Source organism: Aythya fuligula, chromosome 4 (genome assembly GCF_009819795.1).
Source record: "Aythya fuligula isolate bAytFul2 chromosome 4, bAytFul2.pri, whole genome shotgun sequence".
NCBI classification, from domain to species: domain Eukaryota; kingdom Metazoa; phylum Chordata; class Aves; order Anseriformes; family Anatidae; genus Aythya; species Aythya fuligula.
In genome coordinates, this window is record NC_045562.1 from 47,833,224 (window position 1) to 47,859,277 (window position 26,054).

General features: G+C 41.0%; 1 protein-coding gene across 1 annotated transcript in view; it reads left to right on the plus strand.

Annotated features, from left to right (window-relative positions):
• LOC116489111 (rho GTPase-activating protein 7-like) overlaps positions 1–26,054 on the plus strand; it is a 99,463-nt gene that overhangs the window by 70,054 nt on the left and 3,355 nt on the right. Inside the window, 15 exon segments of the mRNA XM_032187228.1 lie at positions 3,302–3,373; positions 5,942–6,023; positions 12,956–12,992; positions 12,994–13,025; positions 15,959–16,002; positions 16,005–16,207; positions 16,210–17,236; positions 17,239–17,380; positions 18,446–18,622; positions 20,577–20,736; positions 20,977–21,135; positions 21,137–21,176; positions 23,585–23,798; positions 24,149–24,263; positions 25,407–25,628. Of these exon segments, the coding sequence (XP_032043119.1) occupies positions 3,302–3,373; positions 5,942–6,023; positions 12,956–12,992; positions 12,994–13,025; positions 15,959–16,002; positions 16,005–16,207; positions 16,210–17,236; positions 17,239–17,380; positions 18,446–18,622; positions 20,577–20,736; positions 20,977–21,135; positions 21,137–21,176; positions 23,585–23,798; positions 24,149–24,263; positions 25,407–25,628 (2,726 nt within the window).

The window sequence follows — 26,054 nt, forward strand, 5'->3', positions numbered from 1 at the left end:
GCAGTGCTTTGTGCCAGAACCTCCTGCTGTTGGAGGAGGGAGGCAGCAGAGGACATACGTCTGAAAAGCTGTGCATACATTTCTTGTGGGGCATGTATACTGATTTGCAGTTCATTGTAAAGGTTTAAATGACGTGGGTGTTTGATTCAGTTGTTGTGGCCAGCATTAGAAAGGAAGCGGCCCCACAGGGGTGGAGCAGTGAGGAGGGAGTGAGACCAGTCCCTTGCCCATAGCAAGTTGTATCAGTTCGTATGAAGCTTCGGATGAAGACTGACAAGTCTTCATCTAAAATACGCCCATGGTGTATCATGGGCGTATTTTGTACGTATCATGGTGTATCAGCCATGTACATCATAGCTGATTAATTAGAGCCAAAGTGGGGTTTCCTAGGATGGGTTGCCTGTCCTCCTGGTGGCTCTCAGCTGGTCCTGGCCAAGAACATTCTGTGCTGGGCGATGAGTTTGTACCTCAGGTAATGATCTGTCATGAATACTTCTAGGTGTCCTGTCACTTCTGAAACTTTGCCAGGGCAGAAGCTGAGGAAAAATCTAGCTTCAGAAGCTTAGTTCATCCCTCTTGTCCCTCATCAACCCGGTCACTGTTGATCTGGAGGACAAGAACTTGCACATACTGCTCATGTCCACCTGGGTGTGAAAGTAAGACAGCTGGCTGACCAAGACTCAGAGAACTGATGTTACCAAGCTGAAGAAAAGCCAATATCTGGAAAGTGTGTGGCCAACTGCATTGGCTAGAGGGGCTGCTTTTTAGGTCCAGCCTTGTCTCCCTCTGCTACAGTGCTCTGCAGTCACCCACAATCCCTCTCTGGCCTGTGCTTTGTGGGGATGGAGGGGACATGGAGGAAGCCTTGGCCATGGGTGGATGCCCTGGCCTCTTCTTCTAGACAGCTTTTGAAACCCCTTATGCTTCTGAGGACTTGCAGCAGGGGTAGAGCTTTGCCTTTCCCAAAATGAGCTCAAAAGGAGGCAAATGAATTCTGCTTTTCCACCCAGGGTGCTGTCCTGTGCCCAACCCTAGGCACTTACCTAGCCTAGTTGATGGACAGGTGCACTGGCTTTTATTCCTCTGCAATTCTTGTGGCCAGCCAGGAGGAACTCAGGTATTTCATTGCCTACATGGACTTCTCGGGGGATTCTCAAAGGCATTTTGAAAGCAAATATGTTCTGAAACATCCCCAGGCAACTGACACCAAGGTGCCCATGAAATATGACTTCCATGTAACTTGCAGATATATTTGGAGAAAAGATACACAAAGCTGCTACAGAGAACCATAAAAAAAAAAAAAAAAAAAAAAAAAGTCTTATAAATACATATTCATATTTTCTAGCTTTAGAAATACTCTGCAGGTCATACACCTGGAGTGCTCGGTAAAGGACCTATGAAACAAATATTTGAACACATTAAAGAGCCCCTGTGGAGTAAGGAATCTGACGCTTTTTTCAGTTGCACTACAAGCATATACCTGCATTTTTAGGCAAATACCAATTATCAGGAATCACTTATTCAGGTTTTAGTCAAGTTAAATTCTCTTTCAATCCAGCTGCTTCTGCTTGATGTGACCTGTTACAATTTTGCATTTTATTTTAACCACTCTTAAAAATTACTTGAAGATTTTAATATTTTTATTGCATCCGATATATATGAATAATATGTACTCTGCTGTCTGTTCTTGCTATTAGCAGTAGAAGTTTTAAATACATTTTAGTTTTCCCCCTTTTCCTTTTAAACCTTTATTACCTTTCCCAGCTACTTCCTGGGAATGGCAAAATTAAAATAAAACTTTAAGCAAAACTTTAGAATTCCTTGCAACTGGACTTGAAGAATGTAAAGAGTAACTAAGTCAATCTGTCTGTACGTGCTTGTTCTCATGTGGTCCCATAACCCAAAGGTGAAGCAAACACAAGTTACACAAATGCCTGCTTGTGCTGACTTCAGTGAGAGTGGATTTTTAGCTGTTTATTTATCTGGAATGTTGTGCTTTGGCTCACCTTAACCCCTTGATTTGGATGTGTGTCCTAGCAAAGCAGCCTGGCAAAGCACAAATATTTTAACCCTGTTGTAGCTGTTTGGAAAATCAGGAGGGACTGCAGGCGTTTTGGAGACCTTAAAAGGTGTCTGCTCTTTCATCTGATTTTGGTTGTGTACCTATGTCTCCCAGGGACTATTTTGTAACATGCCAAAATCTTGAGATATTTTGCTTATGTTATATCTGGCTCTTCACCTATGTGCAGTAACTTGTTTTCTGAGCGATTGTATTGAACTCTTTGTGGATGGTTTCTGCAGCAGGTAGCAATAGTATCCTCTCTAAGTAGGTGGCAAAATTGTCTACTCAGTTGGACATAATGAAGCTTTTCTTTTCTGTCCATCAAGAAGAGTGAATATAATCAAAGCCAGATGAACATAAAGAGTTTCTGATTGTTCGCTGTCTGTTTGATCAGTTCTAAGCAGGGAGCTAAATTCCCAGTAGCACTTTCTTGAATTTTTAGAACAGAATTAACCCAGTCTGATTCCTGAACACTTGGCGAGTATCCTAAATAACCTCAAACATTTCCTGATTTGTGAGCTAATGAGACTTTCTTTATTTCTGTATCTATTAGGTAACAAATGAATTCATGTACAATTATTCACAGACTAATATAGCCCATGTTCAGAATGTTTTCCTTTCTTTCGCTGTTATAATATATGTATGTGAATAATCTCATTTTGCGGCATGCTGGTTTGGGCAGTGAGGGGGAAAGTTAGCTGAATTTCCTGTAATATACCAAGGAACTCATAAATGCCTTGACGACCTCCAGAAACCAAGTTCTTGTTGGGTAAGTAAATACCTGCTTGAGTGAGCTGGCAATACAGTGTGTCAGTTGTTCCTGGTCTTGGGTCTGTCAGTACTATCTACAAGATGTTAAAGCACAGTATTATTAGCCCTGCTGGGAATTTCTGTCAAGACAGAATAGTTGTGCCACGAGGATCATAAGATTTGTTGAACAAAACCTCATGTTGATTGCAGAGCTGGTTTCTCTAGTGTTAAGAAAACCTGTGCAAAGTATTTTGTAAATCCTATAGCTTCCATCTGTGTCTGAGGTCTTGATAAATCACAGGTGAATGCTACGATACGTTTGACAATGAGACAAGAAGTAAACTGTGATGAGCAAATTTCAGTTTCAGTTCAAAGCATCTGATGCATCTTTACTTTGTAACAGGAATAACAGAAGAGCTGTTAGAAAGGAGGGAGCTTTTACTTTGCAAGTCACTAATCAGATGGTGCTTTGTTTCTGTCCTCTTCCAGAAATCGAGGCCAAAGAAGCTTGTGACTGGCTGAGAGCTGCTGGCTTCCCGCAGTATGCGCAGCTCTATGAAGGTAGGCACCGGGGCTGTTCCCATCAGCACCACAGCTCGCAAAGTGATCATTCAAGGCATCAATATGAAACAAACATGCAGCTTCATTTTTGGACAATAAGATATAATATTCACCATTAAAGGAGGTTTGGGGGCACACATGAATGGTGGCACATAAGATAAATTTTAGGAGACGAGGTTGCTTTCTGCTACCCTCCACGCACATAGACATTACCAAAACAAAAGAGATTCTGAAACACTCTTTTTTTAATTAAAAAAAAAAAAAAAAAAGTTTTATATTTGCTCCAGGTTTCTGCTTTAGTTTGAGTAATCCTTTATTTATTTATTTATTTATTTATTTATTTATTTATTTATTTATTTTACAAAGGTTTCCATCAAGCAAAAAGGAAACTTTTCTCCTGTCTTCCTCTCTGACCTACTAGGAACTTGCAGTTTTGGCAGACTAACCCTTAAGCTCTGATGCAGAATGACATACTTAAGTTTTGTTTTTAAAGAATGACATCTTAGAGATCCTTTTTAATACACGTTACTTTCAGAGGGTTTTTTCCTCCTACATGAAATTATTTGTGCCGTGGTGAAACTATTCTGTGCTTTCTTATCTGGTTTTCTTTTTTATAAAGCAAACTCCAGCTGCTGCTTGTAAGAATGAGCATAGAAAGTCCATTATTTACAGTGAATAACCATTGGAAAATTATAGCAAAATGCTGAGCTGACCTTCTTGAAAAATGATCTAGTTGAGCTTTGATTGGCAGCTGCATTGGCAATATGAGATGATAATAGCATTTTCAAAAGCAGCACTTGGCAAAAATGTCCTTTGCAGTTTCCTTTTTTTTTTTTTTTTTTTTTCCTTTTTTTTGGGGGAGTGGGAGTGATGCCAATGGAAATGCCAAGATTTTCTTAGGATGCAGATCTGGGACTGTGGTTCCAGTCTTTGTTAAAACCAGGGACAACACTGCCAGCTGAATATGTGGGCTTGTGGGCTTGTGGGCTTTGTGCTATGCTGAGCTGTAAATCTCCTAAGAAATTGCTTGCATTCAAAAAACATGCCCTACCTATGGTTGCAATTGTCCTATCTAGAAATTCTAAACTCTTATTAAGTTTCTAATTTAGGACCATGTTCTTGCCTAACATCAAAAGAACCGCAGAGGTGAGAGCAAGATGTGAGAGCAAGGCCAGCCATTCCCATTGAAAAAGCCAGCTGTCCTTATATGAAAACAATATGCCATTGTCCTTTTCAGGCCCTTTTGGCAGCAGCAACATCAACAAAACAGCAGCAGCATAAATTAGCATAACAAAAAATGGATTTGTGCAGACCATCGACATCTTGTCACCCATCTCATTTAGTGTGCCCACAAGAAAACATCTGAGAGAACATAAGTATGCAAGCCCTCTTAGAGGAAAAACTTAGATCAGCACTGTTGAAAAGTACCAATTGAATGTGCTCACTTCCTTTGCTTGCATTTGGACTTAAAATAGTAAAGGGGAAAACTATGGATCTGTTTGGTATAAAACGAGAAAGTCACGTTTAGGCAGTACACATTTAAAATGGAATTAATCTGTGAAACTTCATGGTTGCTCTACCTTCTAAAAACTGCAGTTTTCTATTGAAAAAGCCAGAAATTCTTGTATTTCACAGAATAATGTCACATAAGAATATTATATATCTTCCAGTAAATTAACACCAGACCTATTCTTTTCTTCATTTCAACTCACTCTTCCCTTGTCTGTGGAGATTAAAAACATTTTATAGACAATCACTTGGACCAGGAAAGTTGTATGAAACTGCAGCAGTACTTGGGAGTTTGTCCTTGTATTGCTGCATGCCACGAACACCCAGGGGCTTTGGTGGGAGTTTTGGTTTGCAAGGAATGCTAGATCAGGACCTATATGACAGTCAGGAATCTGTGGAGGACAGTAATAATATATATGTAGTCACTGCTTCAGAGCTGAAGTAAATTTTCAGCTCTCTGCCAACATTGTTTCCTCCCCCTCACTCTCCCAGTTGTTTATCTAAATAATCTTTTAAGGGAAAGGAGGCAGTATGGGGTTCCACGCAGCTTGGCGCTCTTTCATTTCAGCCCATATCTCATCAATGTTGTAACAGAGTCAAGCATTTAAATTGCTTGATTAACAGCCAAGGAGATTCTGTTTTTCATTCCAGAGATTTGGGTTTTACTGACCTTTTCTCTTTAATGTTAGATACTGGTACTTTGATGGGAGATTGTATATTTATTTTAAATAAAGCTAGCCTGAATTAGTTTCAGCTTCTGATGTTGGATAGGAAGTTCACATTTGCCTTGTTTCCCTCTCCTGTTGTTTCATCTTTGCTTTGCTCATTTTTTCCCTATTATGCATATCAGCTTTCAGTTATCAAAGTTGCACGTCAAAGCTTATAGACAGACAGCAAGCATCTCTGGCATCTGAGCTGGTGAGATGCATGTTTATCTGAGAAATGCCAATCATTTGCATCTTGGTTAGCTCATCTGGAGGCAGCTGGTGGTTTTGAAACAACCTCACTGCTGGGAATAACTGTTTTTTTTGATTCCTCATCTGCCTCTGTTTCCTACAGATCTCCTCTTTCCAATTGACATCGCTCTAGTTAAGCGAGAGCATGACTTCCTGGACAGAGATGCTATTGAGGCCCTATGCAGGTAGGTGGGAAAAAATCACACTGCATCTTGTAACAAAACTCTTCCTGTATAATGGGAAATGTAACCTGAGAAAAGCATAACCACAACTGAATTATGTACTATAGGCTTAATCATTGCTTTGAGGCCTTTTGGTTATCCATTATTGGTATGCATTTTTAATCCAAACAGTATATTGGGCTAAGTAGTGTTTGGGGATCTTATTTAAATCAAAGCTGGGAGGAAAATGGCAGTAGTCTTTGTAACAAGAGTCTTTGGTACCTATTTCATAGCTGTATCGTTTATTATTATTCATTATTTACTTGCTTTTATTATTGATTCCCAAATGAGCAAGCTATGTGAAAGCAGAACTGTGTAGGTGACAGCAGTCTGTACATACAACTATAGCATCAGTTCCCATGCAGGAATTATTTTTCTGGGAGCAGTATTCACAAAGCCATGCTGCTGCATTCTCTTACCCTCTGACCTCAGGGCAGGGCATCACCCTATGTACACCATGATCACTGAAGTGAATGTGGATGGCTCTAAAGGATAATGGGAGTGAATCTAAAGGCTTCACCGCCACCTCCAAGGCTGGCCTGCCCTCAGCCACATGCTCCCATAGCTTATCTTAATTGTTTATGGGCTCCTACAACGAACCAATTCAACTTGCTTACCCAGCTAAAAAAAGCCTCAGTAGTCCTTGCTGGGTTAGAAATTGGATCAGCACATGAAAAGGAGTAATGGACTCTGGAGTGGGGTGCAGAGGATGACCACAGAGCCAACTGCAAAGGCAGGACACAAGGGGTGGGCAGAAAAAGAGAGAGCAAGACTTGGCTGTGTGGGGCAGCTTGTTTTTACCAGAACTACAGCCCCAGTATTACCAATTTTTATCATATAAGCAATTACTTTGGCCCCATTTTACACTTATCCATTCCATCGATTGCCTCCTCTAGTGCGAGTTTATAATCTTAAATTGCAAAAAATGCAGTAATTTTTCATATCTTCTATTACCTAGAAATAAGTGCAGTTTTCTCCCTTTGTCCTTCATTATAGCAGCTTTCCAAATGGTCGTCTGAATGAACGCTTTGGATGCTACATGCCTGATGGCCGCAACTCTAAATGTCAATAATTCTAATGAATTACAAAACCCTTTTAAGAAGGGCTTTAAGTTTATAGTGTTCTCTTGCCATCATGCTTGGAAGGAAAAGACAGAAAATGGAATTTAAAGTTCCTCAGAAATATTTACAGGATATTCAGACTAAGGAAACAGATTTGTTGTTCAGTCGTTGAGAGGGGAAAAATTTTATTCACAGTAAATTCACAATCAAGATGCAGTGTAAAGCGCCTACTCCGTCAGCATTAAAATGTGATACATTGGTCTGCTTATTTGTGTGCTCTGGAGCTTGTGAAGTCATTGAACAGAAAGTACAGCGATGTGAATAAATGCTGGTTCCCAGAAGCATGGTATTCCCTTGCCAGGAAAACAGAATACAGTCAAGCCAGCATATTTTGGATCTAGTGCTCTCCTGCAAGAATACTTTTTATTTAACCTGGGCTTATTTAGATAGATGGGGGAAAAAGACAACAGCCCGTTTCTTACTGGTAAAAGTAAGAATATGTCCTCCATATCTCTCGGAGACCTGCTGCTAATAAAAGCAGTTACCACTTCTATTGAACTTAGAGGACAGCAAAAAAATCTGTCCTAAGAATGGAATCTTGTGTTTTTAAGCCTTCTAATAAAGTTAAGCAAGCCAAAATGATGTGGGTATATACAAATTTTGTGAAACTAGGAAATTTTTCACAAGTCTGCTAATTGTAAAATAACCTGTTCACTTCTATTTTCAAATTGTTTTCCATGTAGTGTGCATAAGAAGTGTGCATCTTCATGTAGCTTGAGGCAGATTTTAAAGGCAAAACTATATCATTCTGAAGCCTGTGGCTTATTTTTTACATAATAATTTTAAAACTGAAGCTAAAATTTCTCCAGAAGCATTCAGATCCTACCTTAACATAAAACTGAAAATCATCCTGCATGTCTGAATTTGGCTTTTTGTCATGTGTATTAAACAAAAGCAGTTCATTATCACGTTTCCACCTTTATTATTTTTTTTTCACATCTCCTTGTTTAATTTTGTAAAGCTCATTAAAAAACATGGAGAGGCTACGTCATGTGGAATGCTGTGTTTCTTCCTGAAACCTAGGTTTATTTTGACTCATGCCATGGTCAGTGTGTAAACAGTAGAGGATTTTGCTCAGTAAAGGAGTTAGAGCTGTTTCACAACCATAAGTCTATTGCTGTTTTTGACTAAAAATCAGAGTAGTTTTGGAATTATTTGCATTTTCAGCATAGAGCTAAATGAATGCTGTATGCAGTTAATGGTAACAAAATTCTCCATGCTGAGAATCTGCTTTTCAATATAACCAGCAGTCTTCTCTCAGCAGTTTTAATCACCTTGCTCTAATTACTGCACGTGGAAAAAATCATTTTTAAAAAGACTGTAGAAGTCACAATGACAGGGACTTCTTTTTTTTTTTTAAGTTTGAAGCATTTAAAACAATAGTTTACATCTGAACAGTACTGTCAGTTCTTGTTTACATTAATTTTATTGAACCATAATATTAACATGACTTTAACAGTTTGGTAATAGTGCTTTGCAAAATTCATTTCTAAATGGAAGGGGTTTCAATGGCCACCCCACGAAGGGTTTTCTTGAAAATTTTTAAGTAAAAAGCAAGTTGAGACTTGAATTACAGAGATAGCATATGGTACTTGGTAAAAGCAGAAGATAAATTGTTAAGAAATGTCATTTAGTGATTGTATCACGTAATGTAGGGTTAAAAATGTAAGTCATGATTCTGCTTTAATTTGCTGGGATGCTTCACATAGAGACTGTATATGAAGTGCTGCTGGCCTTGGGTTTCGTAAGCCTCCGTGTAGATTAATGGTTGGGAATTTATCTTGAGAGGGCAGCTGCCTGCATAATGCGCTCATGAAGCTAAGTACTGAAACATGCTTATCCTAAAGGCTGTTGTTGCTAAGTGCGAATTACATAGCAAGCTGTTGATGGAAATCCTATTTAATCTCCTCACACGTAACTAGAAAACTGCCACACTGTCTACCCAAGAGGTTTCTCAAATCTTGTACCATCAGGATTTCTCATCCAAGAAATTGATTGTAATGGATTAGCAACGAGCAGCAGTCACTGGTCGTATGGCTTGGTCTGTGGAGAGCTGGCTTCCTTTGCAGGTTATAACATGCAGATGAACCCTGGGAGCCAAGCACAGGGACTGTCCACTGCGGCAAGACACAAAAAGCCCTTGTATCATCAATTAGTTACAGGTATAATGGAGCTGGAGTTTGCCCTGTAGTAAGGAATGAAGAATTTAATCCATTAGGAAAAATATTTAAACTGAAGTTCAAAGCTAGATATACACTTACTGAGATGGAAAATTCTCGTTGAAAATCATAAAATGCTTTTATCTGATGCACTGTGCTGCTCCCACTATTCTTGAGTGTGTGGGATGAGAATTTTCTGCTGTTAATGACCACCAGAATGATTACCAAGTGGTTATAGCTGATATAGAACTTACTGGTTCTTAGGTATAACAAAGACTTCCTATTACAAGGCCATAGGTTAATTTATAAAATAGCTGAAGTTAGCCATGCAAGTTGAAATTTTTAGTAGTGTGCATGTTACCCAGATTGCATTTCTTAAAAAATAAAATAAAAATTGAAGCTAAGCTACTTCGGCCATATTCTGAGAAGATGACTGGAAAGAGCACATTGTTTGCTCATTTCCTGGAGAAGGTCTGGTGCCTCATGTTTAGGGTCCAGCTGGTACAGGTTTCCACATAGCCCTGGGCTGATATGGGCCAGTCACAGTTTGGGGACTGGGACCGAAAAGCAGGCTCTGTCATGTTTGTCACCACTAGGAAGAGGGGCTTTGCAGAGCCCAGGTAAGAGGAGTATGGAGGACAAGGAGAAGGGATGTGGTGGAGGTGTAACACAGTTCTCCTCCACAGTGAGATACCCCCTGGATGTGCAGGCCTACAGAGAGAGGGCCGACCCCAAAGATAATTACCTAAATGATGGGAAAGAACATTATCTTGTCATCCAGGCAGTCATTCAGAAAGACAGTGGACAGGGTAGGAGGCATTGCAGAAATGGAGATTGAGATAGCAAGGCGGTGTAAGTGGCTGCAACCACTGTCTGCAGCACTCCTGCCCCATCACTCTGTCTCCTCTAGAAGTCCATGTGAAGGTGTCACTGAGACAGGTTTGGGCAGAGTAAGACAGAGCTAAAGAATGAGAATCTGCTACCTGTCAGTGGAGAAATTATGAGCTGAGTTTATACCTGGGAGCAGAATTATCTGGAGAGAAGGTCCAGAGCCAGAAGAGAAAATTGAGGTTCATTAACAAGTACAGTTTGATGAGATCTGTAGAAAAATGAATGTGCGTTTGCATGCTTAAAATGTATTGCAAAGCATACACAAAGTGAATGTTAGTGAAAGTTGTATGGGTAATTCTTGTGCTGGCAAAGCCTGAACCTTGCATGCTTAGCTGTGCAGACTCAATAACTTGTTTGGAAGGCAGCTCTGCATGCCATGCTGTGCTTTCAGGGTCCTTTAGCTCCAGGACCTGGGCACCACTGAACCCACCGTAAAAGCTAAAGCGGGACATGTGATGTATATAATGAAACTTACAGACCTGAGGCAGTTGCTGCAGAGCATTTGGATTTTAAAAGGGAAACTGGTTTTTATGATGAAATTATGTCAGATGTTTAAGGGAGCCTTATTTGCCTCCCTGCTGTTTGTGTTTAACCTTGCTCACAGGGGGTTACGTTATCTTGCTTTCATATTCGTTTTTGTGACCTGTGTGCTAGGGGATTTTTTTTTGTTCTCAGAGTCCCTATTTTCACCTATTTCAGGGTTTTAAGTTAGGTAGGAGAAAAGTCTGTGGATGTAATCTTTGAGAAATCAGAGATTGCCTTTATTAGCGATTGGATAGGCTGCAGCAAGATAAAGCCTGATGCAGGATTCAGTGATAGCTGCTCCCCACATAAGTCAAAGGTTGCCACAGTGTTGAAATTCGTAAATTATTACACAGTAGAGGACTGAAAATGATGCAGTATTCCCTGCCATTGAGGTCCGGCAGCTTGGAAGGAGAATGTTTGTGAAGCAGGGGAAGGGAAGCAGCTCTCTGCTGCTGTGTGGCCTCTTAGAAACCAAATACTTGGGTAGCATGTATGTGGGGCACTCACTCCTCACCCATGCCATAAACACAACTGCTGGGAAGGTCACGCACCCACCAGTAGCAGCAGGAAGGATTGGCGCCTGCTGTAAGTCAGAGCAGAGGTGAAAATGGAGAGATCTGGATAAACTTCCTACCCTGCCACTGGCCTACCATTTGACCCATGGCAATTCTTCCTGTTTCTCTTCTTTCTGCTGTGTTGTGGCTGGGTCTAATTATAGATCAAACCGTCCTTTTTTACCTCACGACTGCAGCAAGAGCACCAGTAAGGAGCTTTTCCATTTTCTTTGATGGCCTCAGGATCAAGCCCCTGTGTAAATACCATCTGCAACCAATCCTGTGCATGAAAGGAAAGAGGAAAGAGAAGGAAACTAGTAATCCTTCCTGTGCACACATTTTCTAGATTCAAGTTACAAGTTTCAGGAATCTGAAAAGACTCATCTGAAGCAACAGGACAAGTCAGCGTTTTTATCCTTTTACTCTTTTTTTTTTATCCAACTCTTTCAAAGCTACCAGTACAGGTTCTTTACATTTTGCTTGAATGAAGTAAGTGAAAATTACACCACTTCCTTCAGAATGAAGCAGACTTTTTAAACCTCAGCCTTGCCCGTTGAATTTGCATGAAAGGGGCAATTCTTCTCCTCTGCCTCCCCCCTTCACATGTTACCATTCACGTGGCTCAGGGAGCTGACATGGGCAAAATTCAACACCCCCAAAAAATGGAAAAAATGAATTTTCAGCTCCTCTAGCCCACAGTACAGCCTCGCAAGTGGAAGCTTTCCATGAGGGAGGCAGGAAGATGGGGGACAGAAGGAGGGCAGAGAGGTTTCTTTGGATGTGATGTTTCCCATGACTGTCAGAAGGAATGGACGGGTCTAGGGGATGGGGAATAAGAAAGAGTGCTTAGTTTATTTTAGGGATGCTGAATCACAAGCTCATCAGAGAATACAGGGATGCTTATATACATTCATACAGTACTTTGAGATGTGCATGCAGAGTGCTCTTGCATGTCTTAGGGAGGCTGGTTAATTCTTGTTACTGCAGCAATTTATTTTTATTGTTTAAATTTTAGTCCTCAAGACCAACATTATTACACATAAAGAAACTTTAGTTTAGGAAGGAAAATGAGGTACATGTATGTGCCTTTTTTAAAAAACGATAGTTGTGTTGTCCCAGGATTGTATTGAGAATAATTATATTACACTTCTCACAAACAAAATGGGCCCCTAAGAAGTGGAAAATAAGTTTTCCTGTTTGAGCTTTCAGCTTATAAGGTATAATTTTAAAGTGATGTGCTGTTTTGTACAGATGTGTACAGTGTCAAATAAGCCTATTCTCTTATTTACAGGCTGTTGAGATGGATTGTTTCAGGGTTTGAATGTTTGGTATTTAAATAAATGTAATTATTACAATTCATTGATTACAATGCGCTTCTTAACTTACTCTAAGTTTCTGTTTACTTTTCTTTACTTTGATTCAGGTAATAGTGACAAATAGTCATCCATCCCTCCCTCTGAAGTTAGAATACAGCCAAATGTAATGGGTTAATGGTTAAGTATAATTAGGGCTCTAATTGAAACTCTGCTTGTGGCTATTTGTATGCAAAGCGGTTTGGGGATAGCCTTCACAAGAGCTTTTGAACTGAAATAGTCTGTGCCAAAACACTGGAGTTTTCTCTTAATATGGTTTCCTTTGCTTTACAGGCGCTTAAATACTTTAAACAAATGTGCAGTGATGAAGTCTAGAAATCAGTCCCCACAGGAAAAGGGGTAAGTACCTTTGACATCTTCTGTTACAGCATTGTGCGTTAATAAAAACTGAAAAAAAAAAAAACCTAGCAGATTGTTTAGCTGTAGTGTAGGATGACAGCCGAGTTGAACCTGCCAATGACTCATAGTCAAAACTCTGCTTATATTTCATCTTATGTTCTCACTTAGTGAAAACTGCAGGGCTTGGACCTGCATAAAGGTTATTTGTCTAGCATAACTCTTCCATGAGATGCAGCTCTCAGCCTGAAAAACACTGGGATTGTCTGCCTGCAAGTGGAGTTGTTTGTGTTGTAGCTTATTACTTGCTCTCAGGCGGGATTGTAATTATAGGCATGATGGAGGGGATCCTGACCAGCCACAATGAGCTGACCTGAATGTTAGAACATTGTCCTTGATGTAATCTTCACGTTTTGGTTCTTTGCCATTAAATTGGAATTGTATTCTTTTATTACAATATAGGCAGTGTGACTTGTGTCTGGCGTGTGAAAGAGATGACCGTTTGTAGGATTTGGCATGTTGTTTCCTTGTTTGTTTGGTGGTGTTTGTTTTTTTTTTTTTTGGTTTGTTTGGTTTTATTACAGCTCAAAATTAAAGCAAAATATTTAAAGAATATATTGACTACCTTTTTAGGAAGCTTACACATCTCCAGGGAGTTTAGGAGGAGTTAAAAGGGTTTCTTGATTTTTCATGATCCCTGTGGAGCGTAGTGAGAAAGAAGAGAGGACCTACTGTAACTTCAGTAAGGTAGTACAGACTGAAAGCTGAGCTGCTGGATTTTGCTAGTAGGGTACCATTTGATAGCTGTCTTAAAACTATGTGGGTGTCCTAGGAGGGATCAGTAGTTGATACTGTCCCCTGGGATATGACGACTGCAGATAAAGATGACTGAACTAAGGCAATACAATGCTGGCCCTACCCTTAGGAAGAATGCCATACAAATGCTCTGAGGTTGTTTACCAGGAATTAATCCCCTCTTTCCCTATCTGTTTGTGGTATGCTGGAAACAGCACCCAAGTCCCAGAAGATAACACTCTGAGGCAGCATATATATGAACTTTTTTAAAGTAGGGTATACCACTGACCTGCCTGTTTATGACCACCAGAAGATTTCTCCTCCTTGTTTTTCAATCCTGTTAACACTGGAATGATCAGTATTGCTGCTAAGATGTCAGACCAGACCCAACTTCTTCCAGAGTCTGGATGTTACGTTTTGTTTCAGTTCTTCCTGATTTTCACTCACCCACTCATGTCTGGCAGATGGACTTTGATACCATTCCCATTTGCTGTTGACTTCATTAAAATTCTTAGCCTTTAAAGCTTTTTAATACTAGGGAAAAAATTGTGCTGACAGAAACATATGCTTGTTTATGTTGCATCGACTCTTTGCAAATTAAGACTGCCTTGCTGTTCCTTTTTTCCAGTCAAACCACGTTCACCACCAAACCATCATTATTATCCATTGACAGTTTCAGGTGACATTTTTCCTCTGGAAAACTTTAAATAAAGCAAGCCAGTCCTCTTAGGTTTTCATCTGAGTAATGGACAGAAACACTGGCTGTATTAGCTGGGAAAAAAAGAGAATAAAACTTGCTCTGTTTCCTGTGTGTATTTGGTTATAAAAAAATAATATGGTGTTTCACTTATCTTCCTGAGCTGATGAAATGTGCTAAGAGGGAAAAAAAGAAAAAAAGAAAAGAAAAAAAAAAAGGCACCAGGAGAGGATAAGGAACTGAAGTATGCATAAATAAAATACTTGAAATATGAATAACTTACTTATTTTTCAGACTATGAGTGTTTGTGTTCCTGGCACACAAATAGTTACAGTTTGAGGTGTGCATGTGTACTTGTTTTTAAATTAAAGCAATCTAAACAAATTAAGTGAAACTTCAGCACCCATGGAGCTGTGTGGCAATTAGTCTTCCCTACTCTGAACAGTGAAGGTTATTTTGTGGTTTCAATGGTGTCACATTCAAATAGCTCTCATTGGCTTCATTCTTCTAGCTGCGTGTAACATGAAATTTTCCAGATACTTGGAAGACCAAAAACTTCAGTTCCAGGATCCTTCCCTTTCAGGATTTAGATGAAAAGACTTAGACATAAGTGATGTACGTGTAATTGTGCCCTCGAGCATTCGTCATACATCAAACATAATCAGGGAAGATGCTATTTACAATTTACTTACGTGCTATACCGCGAGTGAGCTTTTGCTGCTCGCTATCTATGAGTGTTAAAGTTTGCCTGGAGCAAGACTGAAGTAGAAACTTCACAGGACATTCTTAAAATGTTAGCTGCTAGCCTGTGGGAGGAAGAGTGGACCAGGTAGGAGCCTGGAGGCATCAGACTGTAGCAGTGCAAGAGTTTCTTTTGCTGTCTCATTAGTCACAGTGAGGAGACCTTTTAAACTTCCAGAATGGGTAAGGAATTAAGCTGCAACAACTCACAATGTATGAGAAACATCTCTTAATTGCAAAGAGGAGTATAAACACAGAGCCACTATCAAAAGAGTGTAACTTTGGAGAGAGTCCAGAGGGACCCCAACCCCGGACTGACTCCAGTTTAAAATTTTATGCATGCCAGGAATTTCCATTGATCTGAGGGCTATCCACTGTGACCAATTAATTAAAAGTCTATGGATACTAAGGTTTTCAGAAAAGAGCAATTTAAAGCAGATTGCATTGTTTGTTTCTTTTTACGAAGCACATATCCTTTGTATTTAAAAACTGTTAAAAAGTACTGTCTGTCCTCTGTAATCTTTTCTTCTGACAGGCTTTATGGCCTAAACTTCCTCTCCCTGAAGTAAGAGACTGTTTTTGCTTTAAATTCATGAGAACCAGGTCGTGCTTAACTCAGTTTAGTAGGCATTGTATTTAAATGCAGCTGCATTTGTGATGTTGGCAGTTTGCAAGCATTATTTCCAGGGTTCTTTTTCTCTGCAGAGTGAAGACTCAGATGAAGATGAACCGTGTGCAATAAGTGGCAAATGGACTTTCAAAGGGACAGCAAGAGGTGGTCGAGGCTTGAGGAGTTCGATGTGTTCCCTCCAAAGCCAGACTTGAATACCTCCTCCCCAGAAGCTCCCCACCTTACAAACGCGGCCAGCCGTGAGAGCGTGCTCACAGACCTCAGCGAGCGGCAGGAGGTGGCTTCAATTCTCAGCATCAGCAGCACCAGCAGCCACCAACCAACCTGCAGAGTGAGGCATCTACCACCAGGACAAATTCCGTCGTGAGCGTTTGTTCGTCAAGCAATTTCGTAGCAAATGATGACTCATTCAGCAGCCTGCCCTCCCCCAGGGAACTGAACAGCTTCAGCTTCAACACAAAAGCAAATGAGAAGAACACCAAGTCTAAAACAAAGAGCCTGCTCAAGAGAATGGAGAGCCTGAAAATCAAGAGCTCTCACCATGGCAAGAACAAAGCTCCTTCAAAGCTCGGCCTTATTATTAGCGGGCCCATCCTGCAGGAGGGCATGGACGAAGATAAGCTGAAGCAACTTAACTGTGTGGAGATTTCTGCCCTGAATGGCAACCACATCAGCCTCCCCATGGTACGAAAAAGGAGTGTCTCCAATTCCACCCAGACCAGCAGCAGCAGCAGTCAGTCTGAGACAAGCAGTGCCGTCAGCACACCCAGCCCTGTCACGCGAACGCGCAGCCTCAGTGCGTACAATAAAAGGGTGGGCATGTACCTGGAAGGCTTTGACCCCTTCAACCAGTCGACCTTCAGTGATGTGATGGAGCAGAACTTCAAGAACAGGGGAAGCTTTGCAGAAGACACCGTGTTTTTTATCCCAGAAGATCACAAGCCCGGCACTTTTCCCAAAGCACTCTCCAATGGCAACTTCTCCCCAACAGAAAGCAATGCTTCCGTGAACTGGAGGACAGGGAGTTTCCATGGCCATGGCCATCTCACCCTCCGGAGGGAAAACAGTGGAGACAGCTCCAAAGAGCTGAGCATGGGAAAACGGCGCAACTCCGCTAGCTCAGTGAGCAGCCGCCTGAGTATTTATGACAACGTGCCAGGCTCGATCCTGTATTCCAGTACGAGTGACTTGGCCGACCTTGAAAACGAAGACATATTCCCAGAACTAGACGACATCCTGTACCACGTGAAAGGGATGCAGAGAATAGTAAACCAGTGGTCAGAGAAGTTCTCGGATGAAGGGGACTCTGACTCAGCACTCGACTCCATCTCCCCCTGTCCTTCCTCCCCAAAGCAGATCACCTTGACGTAGATAATGATCGAACAACACCGAGTGACCTTGACAGCACAGGGAATTCACTTAATGAAACAGAAGAGCCTTCAGGGATGCAAGACAGAAGGGACTCTGGGGTGGGCGCATCTCTGACACGGTCTAGCAGGTGAGCTCATGAGTGCTGGGGCTTGGGGTGGCCCCACTGAGGTCCTCTCCAGACCCACTGGTTCTGCAGTAGCTGTACCACACCCGGTTAAGGCCTTCCTGTAATAGAAGTTAGGGCCACTGAAGCACCACATGTGCTGTTCCCATCACTTCCAAAAACCATTATAGCCAAGGAAAGTATTTGTACAACACTTGTAGATAAGTGATTCCCACACTTCATAGCTATATGTTTATATGTTCAGCTCAAGTCATCACTGGAAAAACAGCCTGCTCAGCAAGTCAGTGTTTGGAGCAATGTTAGGCAGGTCTGGGGGGTGGGACTTCTTCAAACCGAAAGGGTGTGTGGGAGGGAGAAGGACCTCAAGTAGTACTATTCACTTTTCAAATTGGCTAGGAGAGCAGTGGAAGTATGGTCTGTTTTGTGTCAGCGTATAGTAAAAGCCTGGACTTTTAGACTGTCTCAAAAAAAATGCACTTTCAGTAGCAGGCTGTTTCTTAATAGCATGCTAGGGCACTAAATCTGCAGGGAAGATGGGGCTTGTTTACTTTTTCTTGATCACTGTAGCACAGTAGGGGCTTGGGGGAGCTCCAGAGGCTTCAACAGTTCAACAAACTCCCAACAGTTTCTGTTGGGAGTTTCACCACGTATTTTATATTGTGAATAGAGCAAGGGGCTGAACTCTTTCTAACTTTGTTTCCAGTTTTCTTTTAAAACTGGTGCAAATCATTTTGGGCTCGGTTTCTGTTGTCCCTTAGTTGCCTACAGCTGCTTGTATAACTTAATGGGTCTTTTAGAAGAGCTTAGTTCCCGTTTGATGTGTCTTGAAATTTGAGGCTTTTTTTTTTTTTTTTTTCTTAATGGAGTTTTTTGATTCTGACTGACTTGATACTGAAAGGGTTTCTGGGAGAAAAAAAAAAAAAAGTTTTTGGAGCCCTCTGAGGATGTCTGATAGTGCAAGGCCACATAGGTCAGCTCAGAGTGTATGTTCCTATTGACACACGTTGCAGGGAGTGAGGCGAATGTCTCAGTGACCTGTCCTTGCTCTGTTCCCTGTCACTTCTGCAGGCACAGGCTGAGGTGGCACAGCTTCCAGAGCTCCCACCGGCCCAGCTTCAGCTCGGCGTCTCTGCAGATCAACTGCCAGTCCGTGGCACAGATGAACCTGCTGCAGAAGTACTCGCTCCTCAAGTTAACAGCTCTGCTGGAGAAGTACACACCTTCCAACAAGCACGGTTTCAGCTGGTAAGGGCACAATGCCAGGTGTAGACAGGCCATCTGTCCAAGCACAACAGTTTCACTAGTCCTAACTAACTTTTGGAAAGATACAACAAATCCCTCCATCCTTCTTTTTTCCATATTTGCACTTCTTCCTATAGCCTGCACTAACAATGATTTGTGGTTTCCTAAGACGGTGCTAACTAACATTACTAACCCTTTACATAAACGTAATCTCAGTAGGATTGAGGGCTATGTTCAAGGAGGCATGTGAGGGAGTAAAAGCAATCATGTCCAGGCCAGCTGGCCAGCTTTCTGCGTGGCAAGATGTCCACTATCTGTAGCAAGAGAAGGACAAGTGGTATATTGAGAGAGTTAGTGAGTGGTGGCACAGAGCTCAATAGATCTGAAGATGCTTCAGTTATTCTTATTTTTTTCCTGCATAGCTTTCTCTATTTAATCATGTCATTAAATAACATAAGCGTCGTTTAGTTCTAGTGTCTTGTTATCCAACAACTATCTCCCTTCTTTAAAGGACTATAAATCCAGCACTATGGATCCACTTAACTTGAAAATAAAAGGGGGAGGGTATGGAGGTTGGGAGAATCATGAATTTTTTTGTAGGCAGCAATATCTGCTCTGGCCAGGTGTTTGTATCTAAGTTGTTGTTTTGTTTGTTTGGATTTTGTTGGAAGAATGAAATAGAAAGCTTTTTTATTATTGTATCTGCAGTACAGCCTGTGTAACCTTCAGGATGCAAAAGACGCAGTAAAATTTTTCTTCTCCCTACCACAGGCCAGCCTCCTCCCTTCCCCAGGAGTCATAGAGAGTATTTAGCTTCAGCATCAAAGTACCTCCTGTTCAAAGGCTGTTATTATGTCAGCCTTTCTAAATACAGAAGTTGTTTGTTCTGAAAGACAGAAATAAGTATTGACCAGTTATCCCTGCATGCTTCAGATTCTCGGTGGAGATCGCAATGTGTTTTTTCACATTCCATTGGCATGTTTTTTGACAAAGCAAGTATTATTCGTGCATATATCAATAATGCCCTAAACTTAACTGTATGGCAATACAAATTGGTTCTGTTTTCCTATGTAACAGATTAGTCAGCTGTAAATCCAAGGCACTGTTTGTATAGCTGTACTGTATATATCGAAATGCTAAATAGGTCTCCCTGTTCTCCAGTGTTACTGTGTCCTATGAGCTGTTATACCATACATTAGCTTTTCTCCTTGTTTAGGAGAATGATCTCAATATTTTCACATTTTAATAGCTCTTTTTCCTTTATGAAAGCAACACTTGGGGACCTCAGGGTAAATCATTCCTTTGTATTTAGTAACTTTTTCCTTGGAGTCAAAAGCAAATGGAAAGGCCTCTCATTGAAACTGGAGTGGGAGGTAGGGGTAACAACAGTAACTGCCTGACAAGGAGGGGGGTCCCTCAAAGGGGTTGTTTATAGAGCTGAAGTTTTTAGCTGACAATCTCAAATGTATTACATCAGTTTCCTGCTGTTATGCACACTGGTGGGTGGTGGACCCAGTTTGAGGACTTTGCAGAACAAGTAGTTGACATACAAAAGCTCATTGTTCAAATGCCCATCTTTCCTGAAACCTAAAGAAGCAGTGTTATAAGGGGTCACTGACCACAGGATTTATTTTGACTCCATTGCAATTCACTCTGGCCCCTGCAGTTTTTCCCTGTAGCTTTTGTCCTACTAATATTGATAGAGTAGCACCACATTAATACGTACAGGCAGCATACAGCTCTGAATGTTAAGCCTTTCTCTTAGAGAAACTGTTTTCTGTCCTCTCTCCCCTCCCATCCCTGAATGAATTAGCTTATTTATATTCTCACTACTTTTCATATTACTCAGCATACTAAAATATTTCACTTATTTTCACTTCGTGAGTTACTGGAAATCTATAAGATAAATGGTCGACAGAGGTTTAATCTAATTTTGTTATTCCCTTTGCTTAAATAGGGCAGTACCAAAATTTATGAAAAGGATAAAGGTGCCAGACTATAAAGACCGAAACGTATTTGGAGTACCACTACAAATCAATGTGCAGCGCACTGGGCAGCCTCTTCCACAGAGCATTCAACAAGCCATGCGGTACCTTCGCAACCACTGCCTGGATCAGGTAGGTTTTTCTCTACTCTCATCCCCTTCTCATTCAGTACCCAATGCCCAGCCTTCCATTGATTTTGTTGTTGTTTCTGGGTCAGATTGAAAAAGCAGACTCAGAACAAAATGAATAATTCAAGGAAAGCTTTCCATGAAATTAGAATTCATACGTAAGAGGCTAAAGAACATACTTATATTTCAATTTTGCTATACTCAATGTAAATGTGTTTACTTTTCCATATACAATTACCCTTAGGTTGGACTATTTAGGAAATCTGGAGTCAAATCAAGAATTCAGGCTTTACGTCAAATGAATGAGAGTTCAGCAGACAGCGTCAACTATGACGGCCAGTCTGCTTACGATGTAGCAGACATGTTAAAGCAATTCTTCCGTGACCTACCTGAGCCCCTCATGGACCAACAAACTCTCTGAGACCTTCTTACAGATATACCAGTGTAAGTACTGAGATTTCTAAAGCTAAATGGCTAACTGTCATTTGTGTAGCAAGGGTGAGACTTTCTAACACTGCTCCCCTGGGCACTATGCATGTTGCATGTGTTGGTCTTTCTCTTTCTCTAGCAGCCATTATATTTCAGGCTGCCACATAAAGAACTGATTTTTTGATATTCTGACTGTATAATGATTCATAGGACAGGACAAGTTCTTTTAATTTCACCTTTCCCTCAAGTTTCCCTCAAGGAACAAATAAATCCTCCATCACTTGCTGTAGTTTCCTCTGTTCTTTGAGCATACTTGACACTACAGTTTGAAGATAAACTGTGTCTGATGTGGCTAAGTAGAGGGCTTGTGCAAACATTACGTTCACAGAGTTTGGGACTTTTGAGGGGATTAAAATCCACTGAATAACCGAGATGGGGTTTTTTGTTTGTTTTTGGTTTAAAGAGTAAGATTACCAAAGGAATTGTATTTTCTTAAAATTCATATTATTCTATCTCTCACCACAACTTTTGAAAGCAACCTTTTAAGTTGAAAACTTTTCTGTTACTAATTTTTAGCTACTTTACTGGTAGGTACCATAAACAGAATGTGCTTAGAATAAAAAACATCAAAACATGAATTTATCAACACACCTCGAAAGAAAGAATTCATCTTGCTGGGATGTCAGGTTCAACTCCAGCTAGAGATACATTCCCTATTGTGAGTTAGATAAATCAAGTTCTGTATACGTGGATGTTTTGTGCTGGATCTTTCCAAATCAGTTGCCCTTCAAAAGTTTTTCATTTTTGTTTCATTAGGAATACTTGCATGCTTTATAAAAGCATTTTATTAAACTGCTAAAGATGAATTAATGTTTGGTGACCAGAAAACCCCAAAGCTTTTTGAAATATTCATGGAGGTCCAAACTGATGCACTATGGGCACTTTGATCCTCTAACACCACCCCATGTATTCTTCCCATGGTGGCACAGCTACAACACAGCTTGATACAAAAATACTTCCTTTGAGCCATTACTGTATTTTGTGCCTTCCCTGTGATGATGCAAATGCTCTGTCCAGGAAATTCCTTCAGACCTCTGTAGGTGGAGGTGACAGTTTAAAATAAGAACATATGTACTGTTATTTCACAGCACATTTTTTTGTTTGTTTGTTTCAATTCCCAAGAAAGTTTACGGAAAAAATGAATTAGACTCTCCACTTCCTTGCATATTCCTTCCACTTCCATATTAAACAGCAACTCTTTCTGATTTAGTGCCAGAAAAAGTTTGACACAGTATTGCAGAAGTATATTTTCCTTTCCCTTCCTTTCACAGCTGGTAGGTCTGAGGAATCCCCAGAGGTGGTCGGGAAGTATTATCTCCATGCAAAGCAAAGAGCCTTAAAGCAGCTGTAAATTTTGCTTCCCTGCAAAGGACAAAATTTCTCTTTGCTTTAGAGTTATGCACCAGGCTGCACTCTGGAATTGCCCGTACAAAGCTTAAATGTGCTTTGAGCTGATTGAAGGGAGTGAGCAGAGAACAGTAGATTTTTCTTAAAATTGCATTCTAAACTCACTTGCCAGCCTTATGAAATTGCTGAAGCCCAGAGTAAATACCAGTTAAATATCTGGTTAGCAACGCATGTATTATGAGCCATGCAGCCAGGGCAGCATGGTACTAATGATGATATAAATGCTCCAGGAGTCAAATTCTCATGTTGTCTTCAGGGATGGCCTGTTGGAAATCCCTTTATAAGAAGCAGATCTGGTCTGGGTTATTTCACTATTTGTTCCCTTCAAGTTTGGAGGAGAAGGCCTTATATAAAGACACACGTCAAATTTTTCCAGTGGATGTTTGTTGTTAGTAACCAAGGAGCTGTTTAATGGTATGGGGCTTCACAGCACTGACTTTCTTTTTCCACTGCATGACTTTGAATGATCTACTCAATAAAGTAACCCTGTGTGTTTGGTAAAGCACTTTCTGGCTCTTTTATGACATCATTGTTAAAAAGGTCTGCTAGCCAATTTATTTAATTAATTCACCTATTCTCAAATGCATTTGTTTTGAATTTCTTTGAAAGCCAAAGAATTTCTAAATTGGCTGGACTGTGTTTGCTTGTTCGCTGCCTGAGTCCAGGATTCTGTCATTTTAGTGCAAGTAGCTGTTGAAATTAAATCTAAAATTAACTCTGGCCTAGGCACAACTTCTTCTTGCTTGCATTTCTTGTGAGGCAGGAAATAACTGAGGGCAGTTAAACTAGCGGGTTAAAAAAAAATCCTTCATGTTTCCTACGAATGGTATGCATCCTGAAGGAAATCACTTCAAACTCGAGTCAAGTATTTGAAGCTGGAGTTTGCTTTGGGATGTATTCATGCTGTGTGTGTGGAAAATCAATGGGCTGATGAGAGAATTACTAATATTATGCAGATGTGCCAAAGGATCAGCGTCTCCAGGCTATCAAGGCTGCCATTATGCTTTTACCTGATGAGAACAGGGAGGTCCTCCAGATTCTTCTCTATTTCCTGAGTGATGTCACAGCTGCAGTGAAGGAGAACCAGATGACACCAACAAACCTGGCGGTGTGCTTAGCACCTTCTCTTTTCCACTTAAACACTCTCAAAAGAGAGAATTCCTCCCCAAGGTACGTTTCAGGAGAGCACAGCTCATTGCTGCTGGTCTTGTTGACCCTGCCACTTTTGATCCCATTGAACACCTCAGAAGGCACGAGGTACAGAATGGTTATGTGACCCTACTTTTTTAACAGATTTGTTAAAATGTTAGCTCACAAAAGGGAAGAAATGGGGGGACTCCATAGAAGTTTAGTATGAGTAGCAAAAGAAGTCAGTAACAGCATGCCAAGATTTAGTCCCAAGCAACCCTGCTCTAAATCACCAGCAGCTTCTGGAATCCTACTGTTTTCTTACTAAATGTCTCTCTTGCTCTGTGTTAAATAACTGAATTTGTGTGTGTGTGCTCTTCTCCCCTGTGAAGGGTGATGCAACGAAAACCAAGCCTGGGAAAACCTGATCAGAAAGACCTAAATGAAAATTTGGCTGCAACCCAGGGGCTAGCCCATATGATTGCTGAATGCAAGAAACTCTTCCAGGTAAAACACGGATCTGCAAAACTGATGGGTGCAATGTTGGCCAACATGACTTAGCTTTCCATTATACAGCAGACCTAGGAACTTCTCTTTATTTTAATAAAGATTAGTATATGTAAATAATTTTTTAAAAATCTTTGCATCCTTATCTGAGTGCATGTGTGAATTTGAAGTGGTGCCAGATATGTTTTGTTGACACTGGCACTCAAAAGACATGAAGCAGTTGTGGGGTCTGGGGCATTTTTGTGACATCCCAGCTGCACTCGAAACGTGTGTTCAAACTTCTATTGTGCAGCCATGAGGATCTGTGAGCTTCAGCTCTAATTACAAAGCAAGAAGATATTTCCAAGAATTTCAGTGCTTGCTTTATACTGAAATTCCCAAGGGAAGGCAAGGCTAGGCCACAAAAGCATCCTGAACGTGACACTATCAGACTGGCGACTGAAGGCTCCATAACAACTAAAGCACGCTCCCTCTAGAGCCCAGCATGGAGAACCAGACAAGTCTGCGTCCTGGTTTTCCTCACTGTCATCAAATCTTTTCAGAGCCCACAACTGAAGGCATGCCTGTCTCTCTTCTTGCAGCTGACAGCTGGCTTCTCCTTCAGTCAATCTGCAGGATAAGCTTTGCTATGGGAATGAGTCTGAGTTGTAGAGCAAAGAGGGGATACACCACAGAAAAACTAAAAACCAAAAGACACACTGTAACTGAGGGACTAATCTGTGTCAAATCAAGGTCACAAAGACACAGACTTTGATATTTCTTCACATTGACTGCTTGACCTGACAAATAAATCTTTTAGAATACCATTTGCATACTAGATCAGGTAACTTGCAGATATAATTCCACAGGCAAGTAAACCTCTCTAGGCATCTCCTTTTCTACCAATGGATGTGACTACTGCCAACTTCAGAGTGAATGAAGTAGGCAGTGAGCATCTTATCAACAGAAGAGTGCTGCAGTCTCAAGATGATGTTTAAAAAGAAAAATGAAAGAGTAACTGCATGTTAAAGCACGTGTTAATGCATATATCCCACAGCTTGCAAACTAGTGTACCCATCTTACAGTGACTGTGAAGCTGCTAGGCTAACTCTGGGATTTGGGGGGAGAGCTGCAAGAGGATGATTTGTCCTTGTCACCCCTCAGATACCCGAAGAAATGAGCCGGGGCCGGAACTCGTACACAGAGCAGGAACTGCGTCCCCTCAGCCTGGAGGAGCTCAGGGGCAACAGCAGCACCACAGAGCCCTCCGACTACCACTGCTACCTCCAGGACTGCGTGGATGATTTACTGAAGGAAATGAAGGAGAAGTTTAAAGGCTGGGTCAGCTGTTCCACCTCAGAGCAAGCAGAACTGGCCTACAAGAAGGTATGCATCCTGTAACGCTGTCCGCTGCTCTGGTTTTTAGCTTATCTTCCCTTAATACAAGCCAGCTTTTGACGTGGGATATTACAGAAGGATATCACACCTTTATTTTGTGGATAGATTTAAGAAAAAATAATGATCTTTTGACATAGTTGTGCACTGTCTAAAAACAACATGTCTTTCAGCAGTAGTCAGAGAACATGCATTGAATTGAGTTGTTGTGTTTATGCAGCCCAGGAATGCTCACTGCGTTGCATTTACACGCCCTCACTCACTTGTGCAAAGCCTTGACAGGCTGACTGAAGCCTCCAAGCACTTTCGTTATGCAGGCAGCAGGAATGAAGTTTCTCTGCTCTAATCTCGCACAGTTCAGAGCTAGAGAAGGGAGAACTGTTTCATTGAAATTTGAGCTAGGACGTTTTAAAAAAT